The 23779-nt window shown below is 35.8% G+C and overlaps 1 protein-coding gene across 5 annotated transcripts in view; it reads left to right on the forward strand.

Moving 5' to 3' along the window:
* Positions 1-2125: 2125 nt before the first annotated feature.
* The window catches only part of LOC140153500 (uncharacterized), a 33257-nt gene continuing 11603 nt past the window's right edge, over positions 2126-23779 (forward strand). For 2 of the 5 annotated variants that reach the window (XM_072176276.1, XM_072176284.1), the window contains exons 1-3: positions 2126-2370; positions 6756-7102; positions 11010-11242. In XM_072176276.1, coding sequence (XP_072032377.1) covers positions 2206-2370; positions 6756-7102; positions 11010-11242 — 745 coding nt within the window. In that variant the 5' untranslated portion in view covers positions 2126-2205. Of the gene's footprint in view, positions 2371-6755; positions 7103-11009; positions 11896-23779 lie in introns of those variants that run through there. The other 3 variants (XM_072176292.1, XM_072176301.1, XM_072176268.1) reach the window with 2 other exon arrangements.

Here is a 23779-nt window from a genome sequence, read left to right on the forward strand (position 1 = left end):
GGGTTAAAGTTATGTTTTAGGTTAGGTTAGGATTTTTTAAAGTACCCAGTACAGTGAACCTTATGGTACAAATGCGCGCGAAAATTTTAGCATAGGCCTATTGAAACTAAACTGGTGAAATATGGGACAAAAGTGGAATAAATTCGCGCAAAGCGCTAAAAATGGCATTTTGTGGCTATAAAATGGCCAAATATGAGGTTAATTTCGACACAAACCAATACACAGGCGTCAATATTGGGGGGGGGGGGTGATTATATTGACCATCCCCCTGGCAAAATATTGTGGCATTTATCCCCCCGATCTACGCCTAGTGTAATTTAGAGCCCTGTGCCTCCATCGGTCTCCCTCTCCCTCTCTCTCCTCCCCCCCCCCTCCTTCCTTTTTTCTTCCTCCCCTTGGAGAAAACTCTAATAGGCACAAAGGACCAATATGCGATACGTAATCTATTTCCTCTTCTTTCTATATCTAACCTCCTTGTGCCTACATAATTAGTACTGATATATCATACGCTGGCGAAATTACGTAATTAATCGGATTAATTAACATACTGAGCAATAGGTGAAAACAATTTTGACAAAAGGAGTTGTCCTTGTCAATTTGTAGACATGTACTTTTGATTATTTACATAGCTTCTTCTGAATCTCCAATCACTGTGTAAAACATCCATCCAAAAATCTGATTGCTATTATTATATGGATGAATGGACATATCACAAAAGGATTGCTTATCTCAATAGGGCATGTACTTAAGCATTTTTTTTTAACTGACCGGCGTTATTGGGCGTTTTATCGGAGGTCACCGAGTAATGCCGAAGATCAAAATCGATTTTATGTATTGTGTATGTATCATAGGACGCTCGTATTAATTGTCTCTATGCGCTTGAGAATTCAACAATATAAATAATGGTAGCTCTATTATAATAGGCCTACACATTAATGTTTTAAGCAGATAAAATTCCAAAATATAATACGTTTTCTGCCTTTGCTTGTCACGTGGTAGGCGTATTATATTTATAAATAAGTTTCAGATGAATAACAAGAAGACAAGTGGCCTAGTGGTCTAAGGCGCTAGGCTCATAGAGTACTAAGCGTTGCGCCGTGAGTTCGAACCCCGCCTCTGCCAAACTTTAAAAGAAGTAAATTAAAATTTGACTCTTTTTATTTCATATTTGGGAAATGTGACTGGGAGAATTTATGTATGGTGTGGAGTGGTGTGATAGGGCATGTACATTAACTGGCCGGCGCGGTCCGGTGACTAAGTCTTTATTGGGCGTTTTATCGGCAGTCAACGAGTAATGTGAGTAGTTTTTTTGGTAGTGGGAGGCAGGAGCAAGCAAATTTAGCACCATGTTTTGGGACACCCTAAAATATCAGAACCAAAAAGCCAATAATTCACTTTTATGGCCATTTTGAGATTTTGGTACAAAAATAATCCCCAACTCAGTTCCTATATAGCATAATATACTTTAGGCCTACTTCAATAATTGCAGGCTCAATTTGGTCAAATAGCTTCAAATAATACTGAGAACACTTTTTGGCCTAGAGAATAAAACTAGGCATCCATAGGCCTAATTATTGTTTTAGCCGCTGTCATGCACAGATGACATCATCATTTCAATCAACGAGGCAAAGATCAAAGCCGAGTTGTTACGCAGAACTTTAGAGGGAGCCTACTTTAGGCCTACTAGGGAGTCAATGAAGGTAAAAGGATTTTAGGTGCTAGTGCCCTAAAAGCAACACATTTTGATGTAGGCCTATACCATTTTTCAACAATTTTTATACTTTTTCAAATTTTTCCGCCCTTTTTTCTTTACTAATTCTTTTTGCCGCCCCTTCGTTTTTGTCGCCCTGTTTTTGCCGCCCTTTCTTCTTCCACCGCCCTTCGTTTTGGCCTCCCCCTGCTTTTACCCGGGGGGGCTCGTGCCCCCAAAGCCCCCCCCCCCCAAATACGCGCATGTATCATGGTCATCACCTGCTGTGCTGTGCATCAAATCTATCTGAAATCTATCAAATCTATGCTGTTGAGCGCCATCATGTGCCCTGCAAGCTGTATGTGAAAATTGAGGGATTTTGAAGTTGTCTATGAAGGTTACTCTGCTTGTTTGCGTTTCAGACAACTGGCAATCCAAAAATCAACAAAGTGGTCAAAGGTCATTTTGGGCCAGAGTGAAAAATTTTCTCGATCCATCTGTGTAATGATATCACGATGGCGGAGATGAAATTAAACGAAACTTCACTTTTAGGAGCTTCAAAAAAGTCCTATGGTCGATCATATGGAACAACACAAAGATCTGTACAAGAAACGTACATAAAACACACTATTTCTCCAGCTGACACCTTACAAGGCATCGCTCTAAAATATGGTGTTTCGGTAAGTAGACATCAAATTGATCAATTCATGAAAATTAATCAATCATGACTCATGTCAATGCTTCTCAGCTCATAGACATGGGTTTCTGTTCTTGCTTTTATTACATTATGTACATGTTTTCAGTACTATACTCATCACCCCGTTGGACTAGCTCGATACGGCTTGGTCATATAGTATCATGGCATTCATGTAGTCCGAATAATCAGACCCAGAACAAAATATTAATTTCTGACATGATCGTGTACTAGCTGGGTCTGAACTGTTTCCATATGAAATCTTGATGGCAAATTGGACAATAGAAGCACATGGTTCTACGTGACAGCTTTTTAATCCCTATTCAGGTTACGTGAATCACGCTATTGTGGACCATCCTTCTGATACTTGACTGAGTGTTTGGACAAGCGGAACGGTTTTTGTCTACCTCTCTGTTTGTAAACAAACCAGGAGGTCGAAATCGTCCTCCTCGCCGAATACGAAAGTCAGATGTAATAGTACGGCACTGGCATTCATGCATCATGGATCGAGTAACGAGTTAGACTAGGACTAGGTATCCCAGGCAAACCGTAGTTAACACATTTGCTAGTCAGCGAAATTCGCCGAGACCGGGGCCAAACACAATGCACATTTACATAGAAATTTGAATTTTTTTCGAGAACAGGTCGGTGAAGGAAACCTACATAAATATGTTTTCTATACTTCACTTGACCCAAATATATGATTTTTTATGGTGATAATCAAATCGCACATGGAATTTTAGAGGATTTTGATAGCAGTTCCATTAAAAAAAGCTGCTATCGTCATGAGACTAGATCTAGAAACACCCCTAAATGCCATTTTGGGGAATTTTGCTATAATGAAAGACAAAGATAAAGACAATTTATCGCGTCTGACGTCACCTGTCAATCAAACTCGAGCACGGTTTGTTTACAAGTGTCGTGATGATGACTTGCTGAGCGCGGATTTATAACCGGGCGCCTTATTGTTGATTTTGCACCTTTCGACATGCAAACCATCTCAAAAGTTAGGGCTTTATAGTAAGAAACTTTCTTTGGTGAGGGCACCATGTCCACAATCCCTAGAAAAGCTGCTTTTTGCCTTGTAAAAGTAATGAACTTTTTCGCCATTTGCTGCTATTCCTTTTCTCCGATCAGCACCAGATAGATCGGTCTTCCTTTCTGCGCTGATTAACCTGTGTAAACCAATCAAGGATCGTAATTAACAGTGACATCAGACGCGATAAATTGCATTTATCTCTGTCTTTAATTATAGCAGAATCTTTTTGATGAAAGTCAATCTTTGACAAGTTGTAACTTTGTTACCGAAAGTGCTATGACAAAAAGGTTTTCAGTTTTGGCTTTCTTTACTCAAGGGCTTTAATTTGATATGTAAAATGATGCAGTGTGATGGCAAATTTGAATTCACCTAGCATACCTATAGATAGGGCTGCTAAGAATACATAATTATGTTATTTAGCGCCCAAATTTGCGTATTTTGGCTCCAATTATGCGTTTTGACATTTTTGAAAAAATCTAAAAAAAAAAAAAAAAAAAAATTTTTTTTCATGGTTTGGAGAGTCCCTGGACCTAACATCAAGTGCTACCATCATTAAAAAAAAAAAAAAATTGGAAAAAAGATACAAAAAAATTACAAGTTTGTATCCAAATGGGACCAATTTGTAACTTGTGTTCACTTCAAAATCTATCTAAGATATAGACTTGTGTACAAAACCAATGCATTTTTATATCTTCAATAGACTATGCAGTGAACACAAGTTACAATTCAGTCACATTTTGATACAAACTTGTAATTTTTTTGTATCTTTTTTCCAATTTTTTTAAATCAACCACAAATGCTTGCAGTACCTCACTCTAGGTCAAGGGACTCTCTAAATCCGCAAAAATTTTTTTTTTTAAACGCAATTTTTAATTTTTTTAATTTTCTTTTTTTTTTTTTTTTTTTTTTTCATTTTTTTTTTAATTTTTTTAATATTTTTTTTTGTTTTTTTTTTTGTTTTTAAATTTCTGAAATTTTTTTTTTTTTTTTTTTTTTTATGTTTTTGGCGGAAATCGCGGATTTTTGCGTTTTTGGAAAATCGGGGTGCGTTTTTGGCCTCCAAAATCGCGTATTCTTAGCAGGCCTACCTATAGACTAGTATAAACTATGGTACATAAAGTAAACTATAATTTAATATCATCATCATGCACTTTTTTTTTTTTTGACTTGGGAAAACTGTAGGGAATTTCACGAACATAAATAATTTGAGAACTGATTGTATAATAAAATGAGGTCATCAAGTTTGGGAAATCTAGCACTGGGCAAATCAATCGAACTCCCGATTGGCAAACATGCGATATTCGCATCAGCCCTACCGTTGCCTACATTTAGTGAACAGAATATTTTTACCCGTCCATTTGAATAACGAAGTTGAACTTAGAGCAAATTTTTCATCGCTAATCGCTATGAATATGTCGAGTTTTCAGCTCGGAACTCGGGAACACAAAATTTAAGTTCTAAATTAAACTGTCGATTTTTAAATGCTCTGTATCATTTAAATTAGGTTTTTTCAGCAATCGGATATATTTTTATTGTAAAGTTGAGAGTCAGATTTTATTTTTGGTGATATTTGATATATTTGGTGTCTTCACTTTTGTTTTAAATGTACGGATACTTTTTGTGTGCAGTAAATAGGGATTCTATAGTAATTTTAGTTTTATATCATAACTTGCCTTTGATATGGGTGCCCAAAACTGCCCATTAAAGATGAATTTCAACTATGAAAATGATACATGTGGTCGCATGTCACAAGGTGGTCCATTTTGCGTTACAGGCCAAAAACTTACCAAAATATGATTTTTGGATATTTTGAAGGTTTAAATTAACCCCTTTTATTAATCGACATGACTTTTAAAGAAAAAATATGTTCCGTTTTTGCTAAAACGGACAGTTTCCGCCTAATTAATGTACACGATTCAATGTAAATTTGAAACTTTAAATATATTTTTCTCGTTTTCGATAGTATTATCAGAACAATTTACATTGCTCATCTTTGGAATATAGTTTTTGGAATATTTTGTATCAGAATATGTTCCAAACATGATTGTGAACATCTTGGAGTCAATAAATGACTCTTTCAATAAAAGGCGTCTTGTATACAGGGTGCATAAAAAGTATGTAAAATTAATAAATTATTTTTTTGAATTTTTAAGGACAACTTGTTAACACTTCAACCTACACAATTTTGAATGCAAGTATTGAATTTGTCAGCAAATTTCACCCCAGAAAATGTATACTTTTAGCATAGTAGGGGCACTAGGGTGACTAATAAGCGTGCTATGGCAAAATGCTGTTTCTTCAAATTCAATAATTAGAAAACAATAGAATAAATAAGGAATTACAAGTGCATTCCATGCAAATCAGCGTACCACTTTACAAGTAGTGATACTGAAAATGTTTTAATGTTTCAGAACAATACTCTGATGTGTTACTCACAATTAAATACGGTACTTAAAACAGCCCTGTATTGTGTACTGTTTAAAAGATATTCATTGCAAAACATGTCTGGGTATGACAAAAAATAACATTCCCATTCACTCAGCACACACAAACCTCCTCCTGACCCACCTGCTCCTGACCCACCTGCTCCTCCACCCCCGCAATTTCAAATGTAAACTGCTGCCATTTTTTTGTTTAAACTTCTGTTTCATTGACATTTTCCACAATTTTTACTCCATCCTTCAGCTTTAAAATGAGACCTCAACTAACTCAATAGGGCAAGGGGTTGTTGCAGTATAACATTTTTCGTTCCGCCCCATTTAGAAAAATGTAACACCTCCACCTTTTTAGGGTACAAACTTGTGACATACGACCATGTACTAGTTTGTACCGTATTGTCTGTAATAAACACTCCCCCTCTAATAAACACTCCATCTAATTTTAAAATGAAAAATTGACAAAAATGCAAACATATCCATGCCATCCCCCCCATAACGTGTAGAGAACTCGCTAAATTGCAAGGAACAAAACCTATTATGACTCAACTCCCATCCATTTCATTGCCTAATTACATTGTATGGTAGAATTTCACTAATTCCATGAACTTACAGGTGTAATTTTGTTGTATTTCCCACAAAAATGTCATTTTCTGTGGGCACCGTCATCATGTAGTATTAGTATAGTCGTAAATCCCTCCTTTCAACAGGAGCACCATCATGAAATTGAACCCGATTTTAAAACTTTTTTCACTGACAATTCACTTCCAATAAATGCCCCCTTTTGGAAAAATGCAAGGGCCCCGGGGGCGTTTATTACAGACAATCCGGTATAACACCACAATGTCTTTTAGAACTCAACATTTAATTACAATCTCTTGAAATTGTATTTTCCAGGTGGAACGAAATAGACGTGCTAATAAACTATATACCAACGATAGCATCTTCCTTCGTTCAAGTCTTAGCATTCCAGTCGGCGATCAACCTCTCCCAGCCCACGTATTGGAAAGCGCCACCGCAAGTGCAAATAATAAACCCATCCATGGTGCTTTACAAACAAACGTAATTCCAGAGAATAGTAGTAGCGAGGATGAGGCAGAGGAAGTAAAGACAGAGGAGAAGAAAGAAGATAATCATCATGAAGAGGAAACAAAGAGAGACACCACAATGGATTTCTTTAACAGAATTGATAGAGAATTACGGCAAGAGAAGACAAAGATGGTGCAGATTGAAAACACAAGCAAGTAAGCATTTGTTTCAATGATTATTCTTTGTTAAATATGCTTACAAACATATTTAGTAAAAACTAGTGAGTAATAAAATAAGCTAAACCCTGAAGTGCACAAATAGAAAGCTATACTTGGAGTATGTATAAATACAACATGTTTTGAGCGGAAGTAGTCATAACTACTGGTCCCAACTACCGAGGTGTTGGATGATTTGACTACATTGTACTTCCAATGCGTCAGCGGAGGGAAAGTAGTCAAATCATCTAACACCCAGGGAACAGTAGTTTTTACTACTTTCCCAAAATTGAACATGGTTGTATTTGTTTTACTATGCCTCATAAATATTTTCATTAACACAGAAAAAGTAAAGAAAACTTTACGGCATGGTTAATAAGTATAATATTTTGCTTACCCGATTTTATTGGAAGATTTCTGTTCAATCAATTTAGATTTATATTATTCTAATTTTCTTTTAACACTACATAAATAACAGTCATAAAACTTGTGTGTTATTTTAAAAATAACTGCAGCAGCCGCCATTTTCATGCTGCAAAAGGCATCTGAAGAATCGCTGTTGTGTATTATAGCATAATATATGTCTGAAGGAATGGTGACTCGCAGGTCAAGACACTGTGTGGTAGTAGGGGTGCGGAAGTTTTTACTACTTCCTCACATGCCTTTAGTTGCACAGGCACAGAGAAGTAGTCAAAATACCTACTCGGATGCTGGCGTTATTAACCAATAAGATGTCTGGATTACCTTATAAATATTTATGAGGTAATTTAGTAAAAGCAAATTACCATTATCATATTCATTCCATTAACTGCCCATGCCCCTATAAGCACCCACCCAGTGACTTTACAACAAGCAAACTTTGGTATTAACTGCCCAATGTGCCCATGCAGATTTGGATCATGGTCTGAAACTTACAACATGGTGATGATGATGGATGAATATTTTTATGTATTGTAGGCCTAAACAATGTAAAACATAAACACCCATCTAAAATGACATTGTTAAGCGCTCTGAGCGGTTAATGGAACGAATACGATACATGTAATTCTAAATTTATGTTGAGATTTTGCTGCCTGATACTATGTAACCTTCATTGGAAGGGAATACTATCACCATAAAACTTGGTGATTGGGTCTATACCTTATGATTTGTTTTTATAATTTTGTAAAAAACACACAAATTTTAATTTGTTACACATATCTTTTAGTATTACTCAACTTTGTTGGTACTTAATTTCAGAGGACACTTTCAATTCAGGGATTGTAATTATTGGCTGTATAAATTAGTACCTACATGTACTCCAGTTTGGCATTATATGTTTGATGAGATGGCATTCATGCACATACATGTAACATGCAACAGGCATGCAACATACCAGCGCTTTATCACTTTTATTATTATTATATTATTATTATTAATTGTCCCATATAATTTAGATAAGTTTGATGATATGGAAATCTTTTGATCTTGAGTCCAAATTTCATTTCCAAAAACAGTTTGAAGGCTGTTGACATTTTAAAATATGACCTTTAGTGAACTTTAACTATGTTAACCATTGAAGCAAATTTAAAGCCGGTTTCTAATTGATTTGACTAGTTTAAATTCAAATTTTCCGATGTTATTATTAATAATATTTTAATGGTATTAATATGAAAAAGGAAATAAATAATTATAATAAGTACGTATATATAAAATAAATAAAATGAACATAATGAGTGAGTGAATAAGTAAATTGCTGACTTACTGACTGACTGAATGACTGAAGGAAAGAATGATAGAATGACTGACTGACAGACAGACTAAATGAATACATAATGAGTCAGTGTGTGTTTGTGGGGGGGGGGTGGAAGGGATGAGGGTGTGTAAGTGACTGAGAAGAATGAAACGAATACCTGTACCAACAGCACTCATATGAGCAATATATGAACAGTCTTTTTTGTCTATTTTGAAATATATGAACAGTCTTTTTTGTCTTGTTATAGGTACACAAACGCAACAATATCAAACTGAACAACAACAGTTAAAGCAACAATACAATGTAGCTACTGTTTGTAATCCTACAGCTCAAGAATTCTTCTCTTGACCTGACAGTTCCCCATGACATACAATGTATAACCTGAGCTGACCCATTCCAAAAAATCTTAAGTTTTTAACTTGTTCTCATTCCAACCGGATTTAATCTCAACTGTACCAGATTTTATGTAGCACTACTTTCTGGCTCTGTTGCTTTTATAATACTATCCAGAAAGGTTGCGCCAGCAAAAGCGCTTCGGTTGAACACCTCGCGCTACGCGCTCTGATGTTCGTGCTATGCACTCACTAAGTCTGTGAGGGCCACAAAACTGCGGCTAATTTTATGTGAACTGTATCGACCCCAAATTAGAGTGTAATCTTCATGCAAGCTTACACAAAATTAACATATTGTCACAACTTCAGCTTCATTCTGTAAGCTGTATACATGTAATCCCTGTCTTGATATTACGCTAACTCTGCTCTGTAGGCTTACATGAATGTACACAGAAACCAAGTTAAACCATGACCTTGCTACTTGACAAACTCGAGTTTCTCCACGACTGTGCCTACAATCTTTTGATCGGGCTGCAAATTTGGCCAGAATCGGATAATCAATTCTTGAAACGATTCACCTAAAAGTACTTTGCAAGAATCAAAATTTGAAATTCCTATTCTATGCGCAATAAGTTTTGAGTCTTTTGATTCTTGCAAGATGAGTTTTTGAATATTTTTTGATTCAAATGAAGTAAGATGAAATTACACCCTTGCACATTATACCATACATAATTTGTACATTCTGTAAAATGATGTGATCGTACATGTGATTATTTTAAAGGAGAGAGAGAGACAGCTAGGTAATAATATAGGGCCAAACATTTTTTATAGCAGTAATTTCAAGATAATATGTATGTATTTGTTTAAAATGAGGTAAATTGTACTATTTCATCCAATGAAGCCCTTGAGGTGGTTTTAAATGCAAATTAATGATCCATGATCGTTTTCATCTTTGGCACAGAAGAAGATAATAATTTTTGGCAGTGTTTTCAGCACCCTACCTCCTCTGATTATTGCTCTCAGACCTGGATACTGCCCTCATACGGTTGAAATTGCACATGTCCAAATAAATTCGGAAATTGTGTCAAATCGTTCAAGAACATCACGAATGACCTCTGCTGATTTTCCCGTAAAAAGTTTGTAAGTAATATGGAATCTGTGGCCAAAAACAAAAATTTCACTTTGACCCCCCCATGGGGAATTCCACTGGGATATTTTTTACGGAAAAATCAGTGGAGGTGTGCAGGAACATGACTCAACATGTGAGTATACTTTTATTGGGACAAATGAAGTGATTTGCGAAAAAACAGGAAAAAAACAACTTTCAATGTGATTGGTCAGAAGCCAATAGCGACTGCTAGGTTACCATGGCAACGGTTTTATTACCTTCATAACATGGCCAACATATCCTACATAAGTACAAACTCACTTGAGATTGTATCATGAAAGGTTTTGGAGATATTTGCAAAAATGTTGGAATTCATGATTTCCCTAAACCTTGCCTTTAACACCACCTTAAATTAAAATACAAAATCATATGTAATGAAAGAGTTTAACTTCAACACTACACTATTTTTTAGCTCACCTGGAATGTTGTGGATCGGTCAGTCGACTAGCGTCTTCAGCAGATGGTGATGCTGTGATGATATCGTGTCTACAATCGGAATAATCCTTTTTGGTAATGTCACATGATTGGCAGTATGTCGTCATACAATGTAGGATGTTAGGATGTTGTGGCATCTTAACAACCTACCTGTATAAAACTATATATTGTCAAAGGATTATCCGGATTGTAAACAAGATTGTTTTACCCTTGTTATATTTCCATTACTTCTTCTAGGGTGTCAGAATATGAAGCCATGAGACCACAAGTTGTATCTGAAAGATCACCATCCGAAGATCCAGTACGAAGATCATCAACGCCAGGATCGTTGGCGCATGCTGAGAACAGCTATCAGCATGGCACGGTGAGAATGAGTATAGTGGACAGGAGAAGATCTGTGGATATGTCAAAACTGGAAAGGCGGAGATCCGCAGATATTGTGGCTATGCCAAACTTCAGCGGAAAAGGAGGTAGGCGATGGACCCATTTTTGGCGTAGGGGAGACAGACAAGACAAGGACCCACAGGGGTGGACAGAACTGACCGATTTGACTGAAAATTTATGACCCAAACAAATTAATGTGTGATGTTTATGCAAAGGGATGTAGCTTTGATTTTTCCCAAACAGTATGTTTCCTTCTGTCATATTATGATTGCAATTTATACTTAATATTCCATTTAGAAAGTGGCTTAAAATAAGCTTTCAAAACTTCTTTATTTAAAAAAATTACTGTTACCTTTACACAAGGTTCATCTGAGAAGGAAATAATTTACAAATGTATTTTTGTTCTGAAAGCTTGTTCTTATATTGACCAAAACTAATGCAATTGAAGTTTGATTCAGTATCTATTCTTATTGTACATATTATATGTAAATATGATTGTACAATGTACAATGTACATATCAAGTTTGTTCCATTCACTCATTTAATAAGCATATTGTGCACCTGTACAGCCTGGTATCTGCATGTTGAATGAATAGCATTGAAATGTATCTCTATGCAAGGTTTAAGAGAATACAAATCTTCTTGGATATTTCATCATTCTTGGTTGCTGTGGCATGCAAAAACCTCTTGATTCTTAGCTAACAATTACAATATGTAGCAGAATGCTCTCAAATGCATTTCGATTTGAGCGTATACTATGGCGATGATTGACTGAAGTCTTCTGAATGGTTTTACATGTAGCCCTTAACCGTGTTGACTTAAATGAAAGAGAATGATGTGATTCCTTCTGAGGCTTCCAGGCAAGGATCATAGTGGCTTTCACAGAATTACTTATTATTATTGGGGGAAAGTTTGTTACTATGTTCGAAGAAAAATGTCCACATGAAGTATTCTGAAGAAGTGTAAATGTAGCTTGGCTATTAAACTAATGGATGACCTATCATAAACAAACACTGAAGGAAGTGTACTGTTTGGAATCTCTAATAAAATATACATCCCTTTGCCATGACATTACACTGCATAAACTGCATACAGCATCAACCTGCTCCTAGCTCAGCCATGTGTGTAAGATACACATACACATTAGACAGCAAGGGGTGAACGCAGTACGCAAACGTATGATGTCATGTGATGCCAGTGTAACCAATCAGAACTGTTGAATGGCATCCAATTGACATCTCGTTCACCTAGTGCTGTCTATTCTCTATATATACACCCGTACACCATCTGCCTACCTCCTGTCTGCCGCATCCTAATTTGGGGTAAAAAATTACTATCTTTATATTTTTCTTTAACAAAACTGTCTTGTGTTTTGAGTAGGATTTAATTTTTTTCCTAGAGGAATTTTCATCAGAGGGCTGAGCTTTCGGTACTCAAGCAAGTACCATCTTCAAAGTCACTAAATAAAAACATCTTATATAGTTATCTGTAGATGGCACTCGCTAGAGTACCGAAAGCTCAGCCTTCATTAAATCCTACTCATGTTTATCGTCTGGGAGTACCAAGTAATTTCAAAATGTCTTGTGTTGTTATCAAGTTTGTTTTATGTTTGTCAATGCATGCTCAAAATAGTACAATGTGTACAAATTACATGTACAATGAGTGACATGTGCAATATTTTTTCAATCATTGAATTCTGCCTACATGTATTAGAATTGGAAAATTAGATGAAAATGAAAAGTCTTTGGTATCATTGGTAGAGAAAGTGACATCAATATTCTATATAGAATCTTATTTAAAGACAACATTTTGCTTAATGCATGCCACACCAAGATACAGTACATCATGTAGATAGATTACTAGATTCAATGGCAAATTGATTTCATCATCATGAGAGAGTGACCATTCAGATCATTTCAGATTAAGTTGGTTTCATAAGACAGCATTTTTCATCCGATGGAATAACCAATTTATCCCATTCTTTTTGGATAATTGAATGTGATAGAACCAGCAATATGCATGTTACACAATATCACCCACATAATGGGCTACATCAGTGCATGTTAAGAGTAAATTCAGAAGGGCAGGGTTCATTGCTCACCAATCATGTGTTTCAGTAATTGCTGTATAAAGCTGTGCAGTTATTTAAAGACAACTGGCATGGCCAGTATAGTTCGGATATAGTTGATATTCAAAACATGGTTTGTAGCATTTCATTGTGTGATATTTATAACATCAATTTCATTTGATTACAGCGCAAACAAAAGCAGTACTATAATACAGTAATAACAGTAAAGGCTAAAGCCATTTGAAAGAACTCTGAAAACATAGTTTGTACTAACAATTAGGGTCCAAAATTATGTAAGAGATGCAGGAAATAGGAGTAGGATGCACATGTAGGTTTTCTTATATTTCACATCTATTTCTATTGCCTATAATGTTATAAATGCTTTCATTGTATTCAAGCTCAGTTATATGTAATTTATTGCACCATAGCTTGCCTTTCACAAAAAGACTTCATAGCAGATGTTTCATTTCCATGAACTTTGCACACTGCACAGTATAATTTATTATCTGTGATATTTGTACTTTACTTGCAGATCAATTGGTAGCCCATCTACATGTACGTGTATGTGACCCATCACATGGAAATACAGTCAATCTTCCAATTTGGAATTTTCATTTTTTTTAAATGATTGCAGCACCTGTGTAGCAATCCTTAAAAAAAATTTTTCTTTTTTTAGATTTTGTGTTTTTGGCGGGAAATCACAGATTTGTGTGTTTTTTGGAAAATCAAGGTGCATTTTTTGGCCTCCAAAATTGCCGATTCTTAGCAGCCCTAGTTTATACTATGTGCATGACAAAAATAAGAATTTTAAAAGCTATATATTTGTCTCATAAAATAAAAAATTAAATTTAAAAGAATGATGACTTGAAAGCATTATAAAAAAGCAGTTTATAGATTGGTTGAAAAATTGGTGAGTTCATTTTTGGAGGCAGCTGCAGTGTTTTGATGTGATGGGTCAGTTATCGTGCATGAAGAAATTTATTTGCTGTACATTTTACATGCACTAAAAATAAAGATATTAGTCTTTTAGGCCAAAAAAAAAAAAAAGGTTTGTCTCAGGACCCCTGCAGCATAGCTTTTAAAATGAGATTTAGCGCAGAGCGTACGCTTCTGGCGCTAGTGCTTTTTTTTTTTTTTTTTTTTGAATGATAAAACATCGTAGTTTTCAAGAAAAATTACATTTTCGGCACAATCAATTGGCGATCATTTCTGACAAAATGTCAAAAATAAATACTCCAGGAACTGTATGACATGTTCGCTCTGAATACCGATCTCTTGAAACAGTATGCAAGTAACGGCTCTGCGAACGAAATAGCGGGACAATCGACTCTACTTGTAGATCTAGAACACGTCACTGGGAATTTCCCATGTGCAGATATTTTGCTGCTCGATAAGCGATTTCATAACCAGAGAAAAGATCATCATTTAACTAATTTTCATACCATGCCGAGTAAATATTGGAGTTTCCTCAACACATAAATGTCAACTTTTTGTACTCCTTACTTACGGTAATGTTTAAATGTAGGACAAAATAGCGGCGCACATCAACATTTGTGGTGCTGAATTTTGCACCAATTCATTGGCACTACTCACAACATTTACATTGTCACGTCGTGTGATCGAAATTTTTCAGAACTTGAACGGGAACTTGAATTATTAATATTTAGCATATTTTTTAGTATAGGTTAGGGTTAGGGTTTAGGTTAGGGGTTTTAGGAGGTGACGGTTAGAATAGTTAAACCGGGAGTAAGATCTACGTTGCGTATGCCATGTTATTTGGGGCGCCGTTCTTGTTACAAAAAAAAAAAAAAAAAAAAAACATCGCATAGGACATAGCCTGTTTTTCAAAAAAAAAAAAAAAAAAATAGCACATATAGCTTTTTAGCCAAAAGGTCCAGAGACAAACCTTTTTTTTTTTTTTTTTTTAGTTTTGGAAGCTTGAACTTAATACAGTGACACAATAGCAACAAAATATAGCCTACATGTTGCTTACTTGATAATGTAACAATAAAAACGGTGCATATGTAGTAAATTCAGAAGATTTAGCAAGTTAGCAACTCCGACATTTGTAGAACCCTGCATAGAGAGTGTCGCCTAATGGTTAGGGTACTTGCCTTTAGTGCATGAGATCTCAGGTTCAATTCCTGACGGTGAAAATTTACTGAGATATTGACTTGGGAAAAAAATGACCGAAATCAATATAGATGCTATATATTTGGGTTATCCAGGGTTGTCAAAACCCGAACAAATCAAATCAAATAATAAAAAAAGCAGAATTGTGTTCTTGAGATATTGGGGAAGAAAGATGGAATCAGCTTGTTCTACACTTGTAAATATCCAAGGTTACAGCAAACACATATCTGTATACCGCACAGCCATATTTCAGACAGTATTGTGAAACACAATTTGTTGACCATACACGCTGGTGGGTATGCTTAGCCTATATTACACCCTTGCCAAGTTTAATATTTTAGTGTTTTGATCTTGGACTATTACTTATGGAAGGTGCACTCTATCTCTATAGAGGTTTATGCTATAGAATAGGAAACATATGTGGGTGTGTGTGTGGGGGAGGGGTGGTTGAGTGTGTGTGCATATACATGTATGTGGTTGTGTGGATTCGTTAAATTAATGTATCACAAAGTAAAGGGGTGTATGTGACGGTGACCAGCTTCATGTACTGTTCAAATGATGACAGGAAAATTGTCATACATGAATTGTCTGTTGTACATGGCCTAGCAAGCAAATAGCACAGGAAGGAAAAATACACCGTGCAATGTTGGCCTATCTTTTATAAGCAAGGCACACAAATTCTTGTGAGCCCATTTTTTTAGGCATCCTCAATCCATCTTTCATGTCAATATAGAAAATAAAAATTACATGCGCCACTGGAGTTTTTCCTTGGGTATGGGCTGAATATCACAACATTTCGCATGTACAGACAAAATTTTACCTGCACAGAATTAATATTACATGCATCTGTGCATGTAAAGCCCTTCTAAATTGAATCCTGGTCCTAACTTTTTGGTAAAATAGGTAATTCTAGGCCTAGCTCGAACACTTAGTATGTTTGTAGTTCTGTGATAAACACACACGCATATATAGCGTAGCATTTATATGTGCTCCAGAAGATAGAATGCACACGCCTTACACATGCGTAAGGCTCAGTATGCAACATGGACAGGTACATTGAGCTTGGGCAAGAATTATCTAGTTAACCTATAGTCAAATGCTCTAGTGATAGTGATCTAGATGAAGATATCTAGGTTAGGAATAAGATTTATTATTAATTCATACCATATTAAATATTTAAGGAAAGATGTCACAGGATTTTGCTCCCATTTTATATAATCTATGGTTTGGAATTCATGGATGGATTATTTCAAGCTGCAAACAAGACAACGCGGACACTCATTTTACCTGATGTGGACAATTTTGCAAAAAAATGTAGCTAAGAAAAATATTTGTATTTTAGTTTAACTCAGTTATTGTCATATAGGGTAGATTGTTAGTAAATTTTGTATGGAATAATTAGCTTTTGTATGATCTTGTTAAAAGCATCTTATTTCCATATATTTGTGTACAAGGTATTAGAAAAATAGGTGTACATAAAATTTATATTTGTTATTAAGTTATTGTTGTTTATTGTTTTAGCGAATATGCAAATTAATACACCAAATACTATATGTGTGTGAAGGAATTTGAAATGCAGTGTCCTAGCTTTGCATTTCTTGGATTTCTATTATTACTAATCCAGGGTATTAGATAGCAATATGTGATGTGATATTTTGATAAGTGGTGTAAACTCTAGAGACTAGATCGAGTCATCAAGACACAGATGTTTATAATGTGTACTATGCACAGTGAATTTTCACTTACAACATGCAAATCCATTTATAATAATACAAGTACATTTATAATATGTTCATATAATTTTAAAAAATAAATTATAATTTCAAGCCATTCATGCAGTCGGAATAAGTCATCAATTAAAAATAGTCGTGGACAAACAGACACATACATGGTAAAATGTACATGCACAGACATGATACATGTTATCAGTTGATCTAAACCATTTTATTTCAAGCATTTTATCATTCATTAATAGGAATATAATTTTGGAAGTCTGGTCCCCTGGTAAAACTTCCGCCATTCTTACTAATATAATAATGTAATTAATAGTTATCTTCAGTAGATAGTTTATAGCTCTGAGCATCTGTGTGATTCACATGCTTAAATAGTGGTATGTTATGAAAGTTAACATCCTTGCAAATTAATGCTATAATGCTTTATAAATAACTATGTATAGACTAACTAAATGTTATGGATATTGAAACTTGGTGTCCAGATTATTTTGTTCTGGATTCAGTTTTGAGTTTTGACTCAATTCATTTAAAAAAGAAAAGAGGGTTCTTACAGTTAGAAAAGTTCTCAAGGTGCTAATTTAGAGATGTACATGAATTGTGCATTATTATTTTTGGAGACTCTTGACTGGATACGGGATAAAAACACAATTTTGATATTTTACAGGAAAAATATAGAGCATGTTAAAGGGGATGGGACCAAAGCCCATTAAAGTAAGATATTTGTTAAAGTGCAACCTCTATTGAATGTTTTCAAGTATGGTTATCATGTAAGGTAAAGTTGTAATTAATTATCAGCATTTAGAATTAATTATTTTACAGTATTAAAATATTAACAAGTGCAATACATGAATTGGTCTGATCCAATTTATATTTTTACTTCAATATTTCGTATATTCCCACTTTATTTCTATGGCTGAAAATATTTCTGTGGTTGAAATGTGCAAGATAGAAAGCTTTTTTTGTGATAATAATTAATATAGTATTTTTTATTATCTCAACAAAACAAATTGGATACAAATATGATCGATCACCTCCCCAATATAATTAAGTATTTTTAAGATTTTTTTTATTTTGATGTTATGATTGTGAAATCTTTTCATCTCGGATTGAAATAAAGTTATCCATTAGAGGAATCATATTTGTGTCAATACCAGTGATGCCAACGCCGCGCCTTAGGCGCACAATTGGGCTACTTGGCGATCACTTGCCGCTACTCAAAAATGCATGCCGCTACTTGTCTAAAATTGGGCTACTTTTGCCAGTCTCAGGCCGCGGCGCTAATTTGATGTATTTTCCTTTCAATTTAGCCGATTTATAAAGGTTTTGAGTCTTTGAAGCTCCAACTTGAAATTACAATGGGTTTTGTGACCATTTATTGATCGGTCAGTAACTTCCCAGTAAGTACCGGAAGTTTCAAAGTCAAGTGCTTTTCCGCCCAATTGGGTGTTTTGCGTTATAAATTCGGGTAAATCCGCCCAAATATCCGGTATTGGGCACTTTTTGGAAGCTTAAAAATTGGGCTACTTGAGAATCCTTTACCGCGGCCTGGCGAGTCAATGCGCCGCGCCTTGACGCTGAAAAGTTTTGGCAACACTGGTCAATACATGTATTTCTATCATTTGTCAGATTTTGCATTTAATCACACCATATCAAGATGTGTTAAAACTTGGTACCTAAATTTGTTTTTCTTACTTAATTTTTGATGTACAGTATTAATATAAATAAGTATGTTTATTATGGCGCTGACCGCAGATATTTATAACAAGTAATTATAGTGCTAGCACTTTGTGCAACTAACTGGTATTTTTGTAACAACCCAAATTATGTATATGGTACAGGTTGTAATTGTTTTTAAAATGTAAGTAGTTCAGCAAAAAAATTCCTTTAAAAAAGGAATGGGCGCCCAATGGGAACTTTGGTGTGATGTGCTGAAATGTAACCATTTGGATAAAAGTGTCTTCTTTAAACCAAGAGGATTGGTTTCAAATAGAAAGAATAAAGCTTAGGTTATCATCAGTTTGGTTACTATTGTTTAATGGCAGTGGTATATCATGATAGGGGGTGGAGCAGAATTGTTCCAATGCCAGAAGATGTGGTTTAACCCCTGAGCACTACCTGCTGATCTAACATTGCCTCTGATTGGTCAATTACATAATATCTTCATTTTAATCACCAATCAGAATGGAACTTTTTTGCATGGTGAAATTATTTTAACAATGTTGCTGATTGGTCCAATTGATAATGGAAACTTCTTTTTGGCCAATCGGCAGGTAGTTCTCATGGGGTTAAGATTGATATTGTGCAAATTATATAACAAGCTTATTCAAAAATGAATCAAATTTGACATTAATCATAAATTTAGAACAATGTTGCAGCTCATTAGGATATTTTAGAAAATGGAAAGTTGGAACACGAGTCCCAACTATTTCAACTCAAGATTTGTAAAAATAATATTTAGATTTTGTATTTTTTGTAATACTTTGTGGTCATAATGTTTGCATTAAAACAGTATCATGTACATAATGTTATGCATGGTCAAAACTATTCATGGTTTTCATTGTTCATATATTTTCTCATGTCTAATACTGTAAAAACTTGATAGTTAGCATATGTGCTTAATATAGAGTGCTTTTAAAACATGCAAACATGAAGAGCCCCATCCACGAAAGTGTAAAGGGTTTTGAGCAAATCATCAATACACATAAGTTGTATACGAACAAGTAAACCTGCAAATGCGTGTCTCAACCCCATTAGCTCAGTTGGTAAAGTGCTGGTAGTGGTAGAAATAAGAACACTAGATACATGTATGCATGTGAGATGCAAGAAAGAAAACTTTGAATATATGTACAAGATAGACCAAAATGTAATTGCTCTGTGGAAAAGTAGAGCTTGCAAATTTGATTTTTCAATATTAATTAAAATGTAGTAAAAAATATAGAAATTAAGCACTAAATAGGCAAGAATTATTTGGTTTTTGTAACTGCAGGCGCAAGCCAGTAAAGCGCCAAATTATGCCTGCTTTTAAATTCACAAAAGCATGGATCTCAGTCACACAATACGCTAAGCGCAGTTTACGTAGGTAAACCTGGACCTGGCTACAAAATCTAACTCTCCTGGCTAGTCAAACTTTGGTTGAGACATTCACCTTCCACTTGTGTTGAGGTTTAAGTTTGAATACATGTACATGTATGATCAATGTTAAATATTATCAGGAAATGTTCTTCACATTATTTGTATCATTTCGATTTGGAGGTTTTTGTTTCATGTAGTTGTGTCTAAAAAAAATTTTCTTTTGACTATAAGCTTTGATCTAATCCCTCACAGATGGAGGATTATGTTTAATATCACAATTGGGTCTTATTGGAGTATTGTAAGTATTAGTGGCATGTGATCAAGCTAGACATTTATCACAGATATTTGGAAGGACATAATCATGGTAATCAACTAACAAATTTGATAGCATTTTTGCATGACAAATTTGGGTTCATAAAGAGTTTTTGATTTAAAAAGATAGATTTTTAGTCTACCTCAAGTCCTCAACCTTTTATTGTCATAGTAATCATGCACGTTGCATGAACATTATTGTATCACCAAGAGGAAGCGGTTCATAATACTTCTGGTATCACTTTGGAATGTTATTTCATGTAAATTTGGTTTTGCTTCCTCAACTGTTGGCTTTGTCAAGGCAGTAGATTGACCCTTTGCACAGATCAGGCATCTTGCAACCAAAAAGAGAATCTCCATGCAAATGCATGCACAAAATGTGCATTTTTGTTTTTGTATTTCTAGGAAAATGCAAAAAGGCTTTGGCTATGTGGTAGTCATTTTTGCAATAATTTGGTAATTTCTTACTGAAAGGTATATCATATTGCATATAGGTATCAAAGGTCATGATAGGGTCAAAAGGGGTCATCCTATCAAAATGGTCATTGAAGTGACCCACTCTCATTCCCAGTGGATGTATTTCTGGATGCAGTATGACACCAGGGTATGTGATGACACAATATCATTCGTATTCATTGACCATCATGCAGAGGTCATAAGGGATTATTTTATGTGATGGTTTAAAATGGCTAGAGACGGACGGGACAGCTGGAGGAGGAGATTTACAGCCTCATTTTTTTTTAATAGAAAAGAGGATGCTCCATTTCGTATAAAGAAAGGATAAGACATCAATCAAGTGCTTTATACTTCATTACACTGGTGCAAGTAGTAAGTTACTGCATTCCAAATGATGTATGATCAGCTCGTAATAGGCGAGAATTATTCAGTTTTTATTACTGCACGAATCAATAAAGTCCCAACTTACACCCGCATAAATTCACAAAAGTGTGTGGCAGTCACACAATTCACAAAAGGCACTTGGCATAGGTCATCTATATCAATCCATGATGTTACGAGTCCTGTCTATTGCGAGCTGATCAGAGTATAGTAACACAGTTTATCAATTTAGAGCATCGAAATGAGTTTGATGTAATCACATTCCCAATGTTAAGACTTGTTTTCACAGTCATATATTACACTGTGCTAGCTGGACTTTGTAAAAACCAATTAGTTGGTTATTTTGAATGTGGACAGTTTGTATTTAAATAGTAACATAAAATCTGTGTTTTGGACCAGCTTCAAATAGGCAAGCATTGGACATTGATTCAGGCAAGTGTAGGTACATAATTGCAACAGATGCATTAGGTGCAGAATGCTTGGTGTAACAGTCTAACAGACATGCACGTAAGTCTCTGCTTATAATGTTGTAACTTAAGAAATGTAGTAACTAGCAAGGTAGTAATGTTTCTTGAAACAGATTCATCAGGATCGTTCATAGTTCATAAGATTGATAAAGGTTCTTTTTCAGATCCAATAAAATGATACTACTCACTCAGAAATATTTCAATTCCTATCAGGAATCTTGTTCACTCTGGTACTGGTGTTTCTAGATGTTTTTAGCACCGGCAACACTTCTGTCTGGTTTTGATGACGTCACCAAACTTTCTTGTTGCCGAGTATTTATGACCTGGTCATAAATACTGAGATTGTCCCCCACATCTATGGTAGTCCAAAAATCCACAAGAAGGACACGCCTCTCCGTCCCATAGTAGATTACACAGGCTCCATTGGATATAATGTATCCCGCTCGCTGGCTGACACCTTAAGTCCAATTGTTGGTACAACCAGCCACCACATGCTCAACTCTAAACAGGTGGCTGAGGACTTAGGTGAAATAACCATCAGAGAGGATGAGTGCCTCATTTCACACGACGTGGTGTCGTTATTCACCAATACCCCCATTGAGTTGACGTTAGATATTATCTGCCGCAAGCTAGAACAAGATCCTAACCTCGGCCAAAGGACATTGCTTACCGTCAATGATCTCATGGAGTTGGTGAACTTCATTTTGACCACAACGTACTTCACGTTGAAAGGAATAATCTACAAACAGAAGAAAGGCATGGCGATGGGTAGTCCACTCAGCCCGATAGCAGTAGACCTTTTCATGGAGTGGCTTGAGGAAGAAGCGATTACCACAGCCCCGCTCAACTGCAAACCGTCCCTTTGGAAGAGATACGTCGACGATGTGCTAGAGGTCATTAAGCGTGGCGAGGCAGAGAACTTGGCGCAACATCTCAACCAAGTTGACCCGACGGGTAGCATCAAGTTTACTTATGAGGAAGAGTCCAACAGTAGCTTGCCTTTCTTGTATTTATCGCAAACCAACTCATACCGATCAATACTTGCAATTCAATTCTCAGCACCCACTACATCAGAAGCTAGGCGTTGTAAAAACTCTGCTTGATAGAAAGGACACCATTGTGACTGAGACGGAAGACCGGAAAAATGAGGAGTTGCACATAAAACAAGCCCTCGCTAGATGCGGTTACCCTGAGTGGTCCATTAACAAAGTTAAAGCGGACAAAGAGCATCCGAAACCCAAGAAAAAGCCCCCCAAAGACAGCAAGGAGAGGAGTAAAGGTCTTGTGGTCGTCCCATACGTGGAGGGACTCTCCGAGAGGGTTTCCAGAGTTTTTAAGAAACATGGCCTTTCCACCAGTATGAAACCCCACCGCACTATACGTAACATGTTAGTTCACCCGAAAGACAAGCGCGACGCATTACAATCAGCAGAAGTGATCTACGAGATACCCTGTCAGAACTGCCCCAAAACTTACATCGGGGAAACAGGCCGCTTATTTGAGACAAGATTAACAGAACACAAGTCAGAAAGCGAAAAAGTAAGCGCCAAAAGCTTCACCCGGTCACAATGAAAAGCATCCGCTTCAGAAATTCACAAATCTGCCATTGCCGAACATGTTGCCAACCAAAACCACGTAATTGGGTGGGAGGAGGCTCAGGTTATTGATCAAGAATCTGACAAAACTACATGCTGGCTAAAGGAAGCAATCTGGATCAAGAGTAGAGGAAAAGACACTATGAATAAAGACGAGGGGGCCTACCGACTGGACAAAATTTATGACCAGGTCATAAATACTCGGCAACAAGAAAGTTTGGTGACGTCATCAAAACCAGACGGAAGTGTTGCCGGTGCTAAAAACATCTAGAAACACCAGTACCAGAGTGAACAAGATTCCTGATAGGAATTGAAATATTTCTGAGTGAGTAGTATCATTTTATTGGATCTGAAAAAGAACCTTTATCAATCTTAGGTAGTAATGTTCTTTAAGCTATCCAGTAGG

This window comes from Amphiura filiformis, chromosome 1, assembly GCF_039555335.1.
Source record: "Amphiura filiformis chromosome 1, Afil_fr2py, whole genome shotgun sequence".
Classification (NCBI taxonomy): domain Eukaryota; kingdom Metazoa; phylum Echinodermata; class Ophiuroidea; order Amphilepidida; family Amphiuridae; genus Amphiura; species Amphiura filiformis.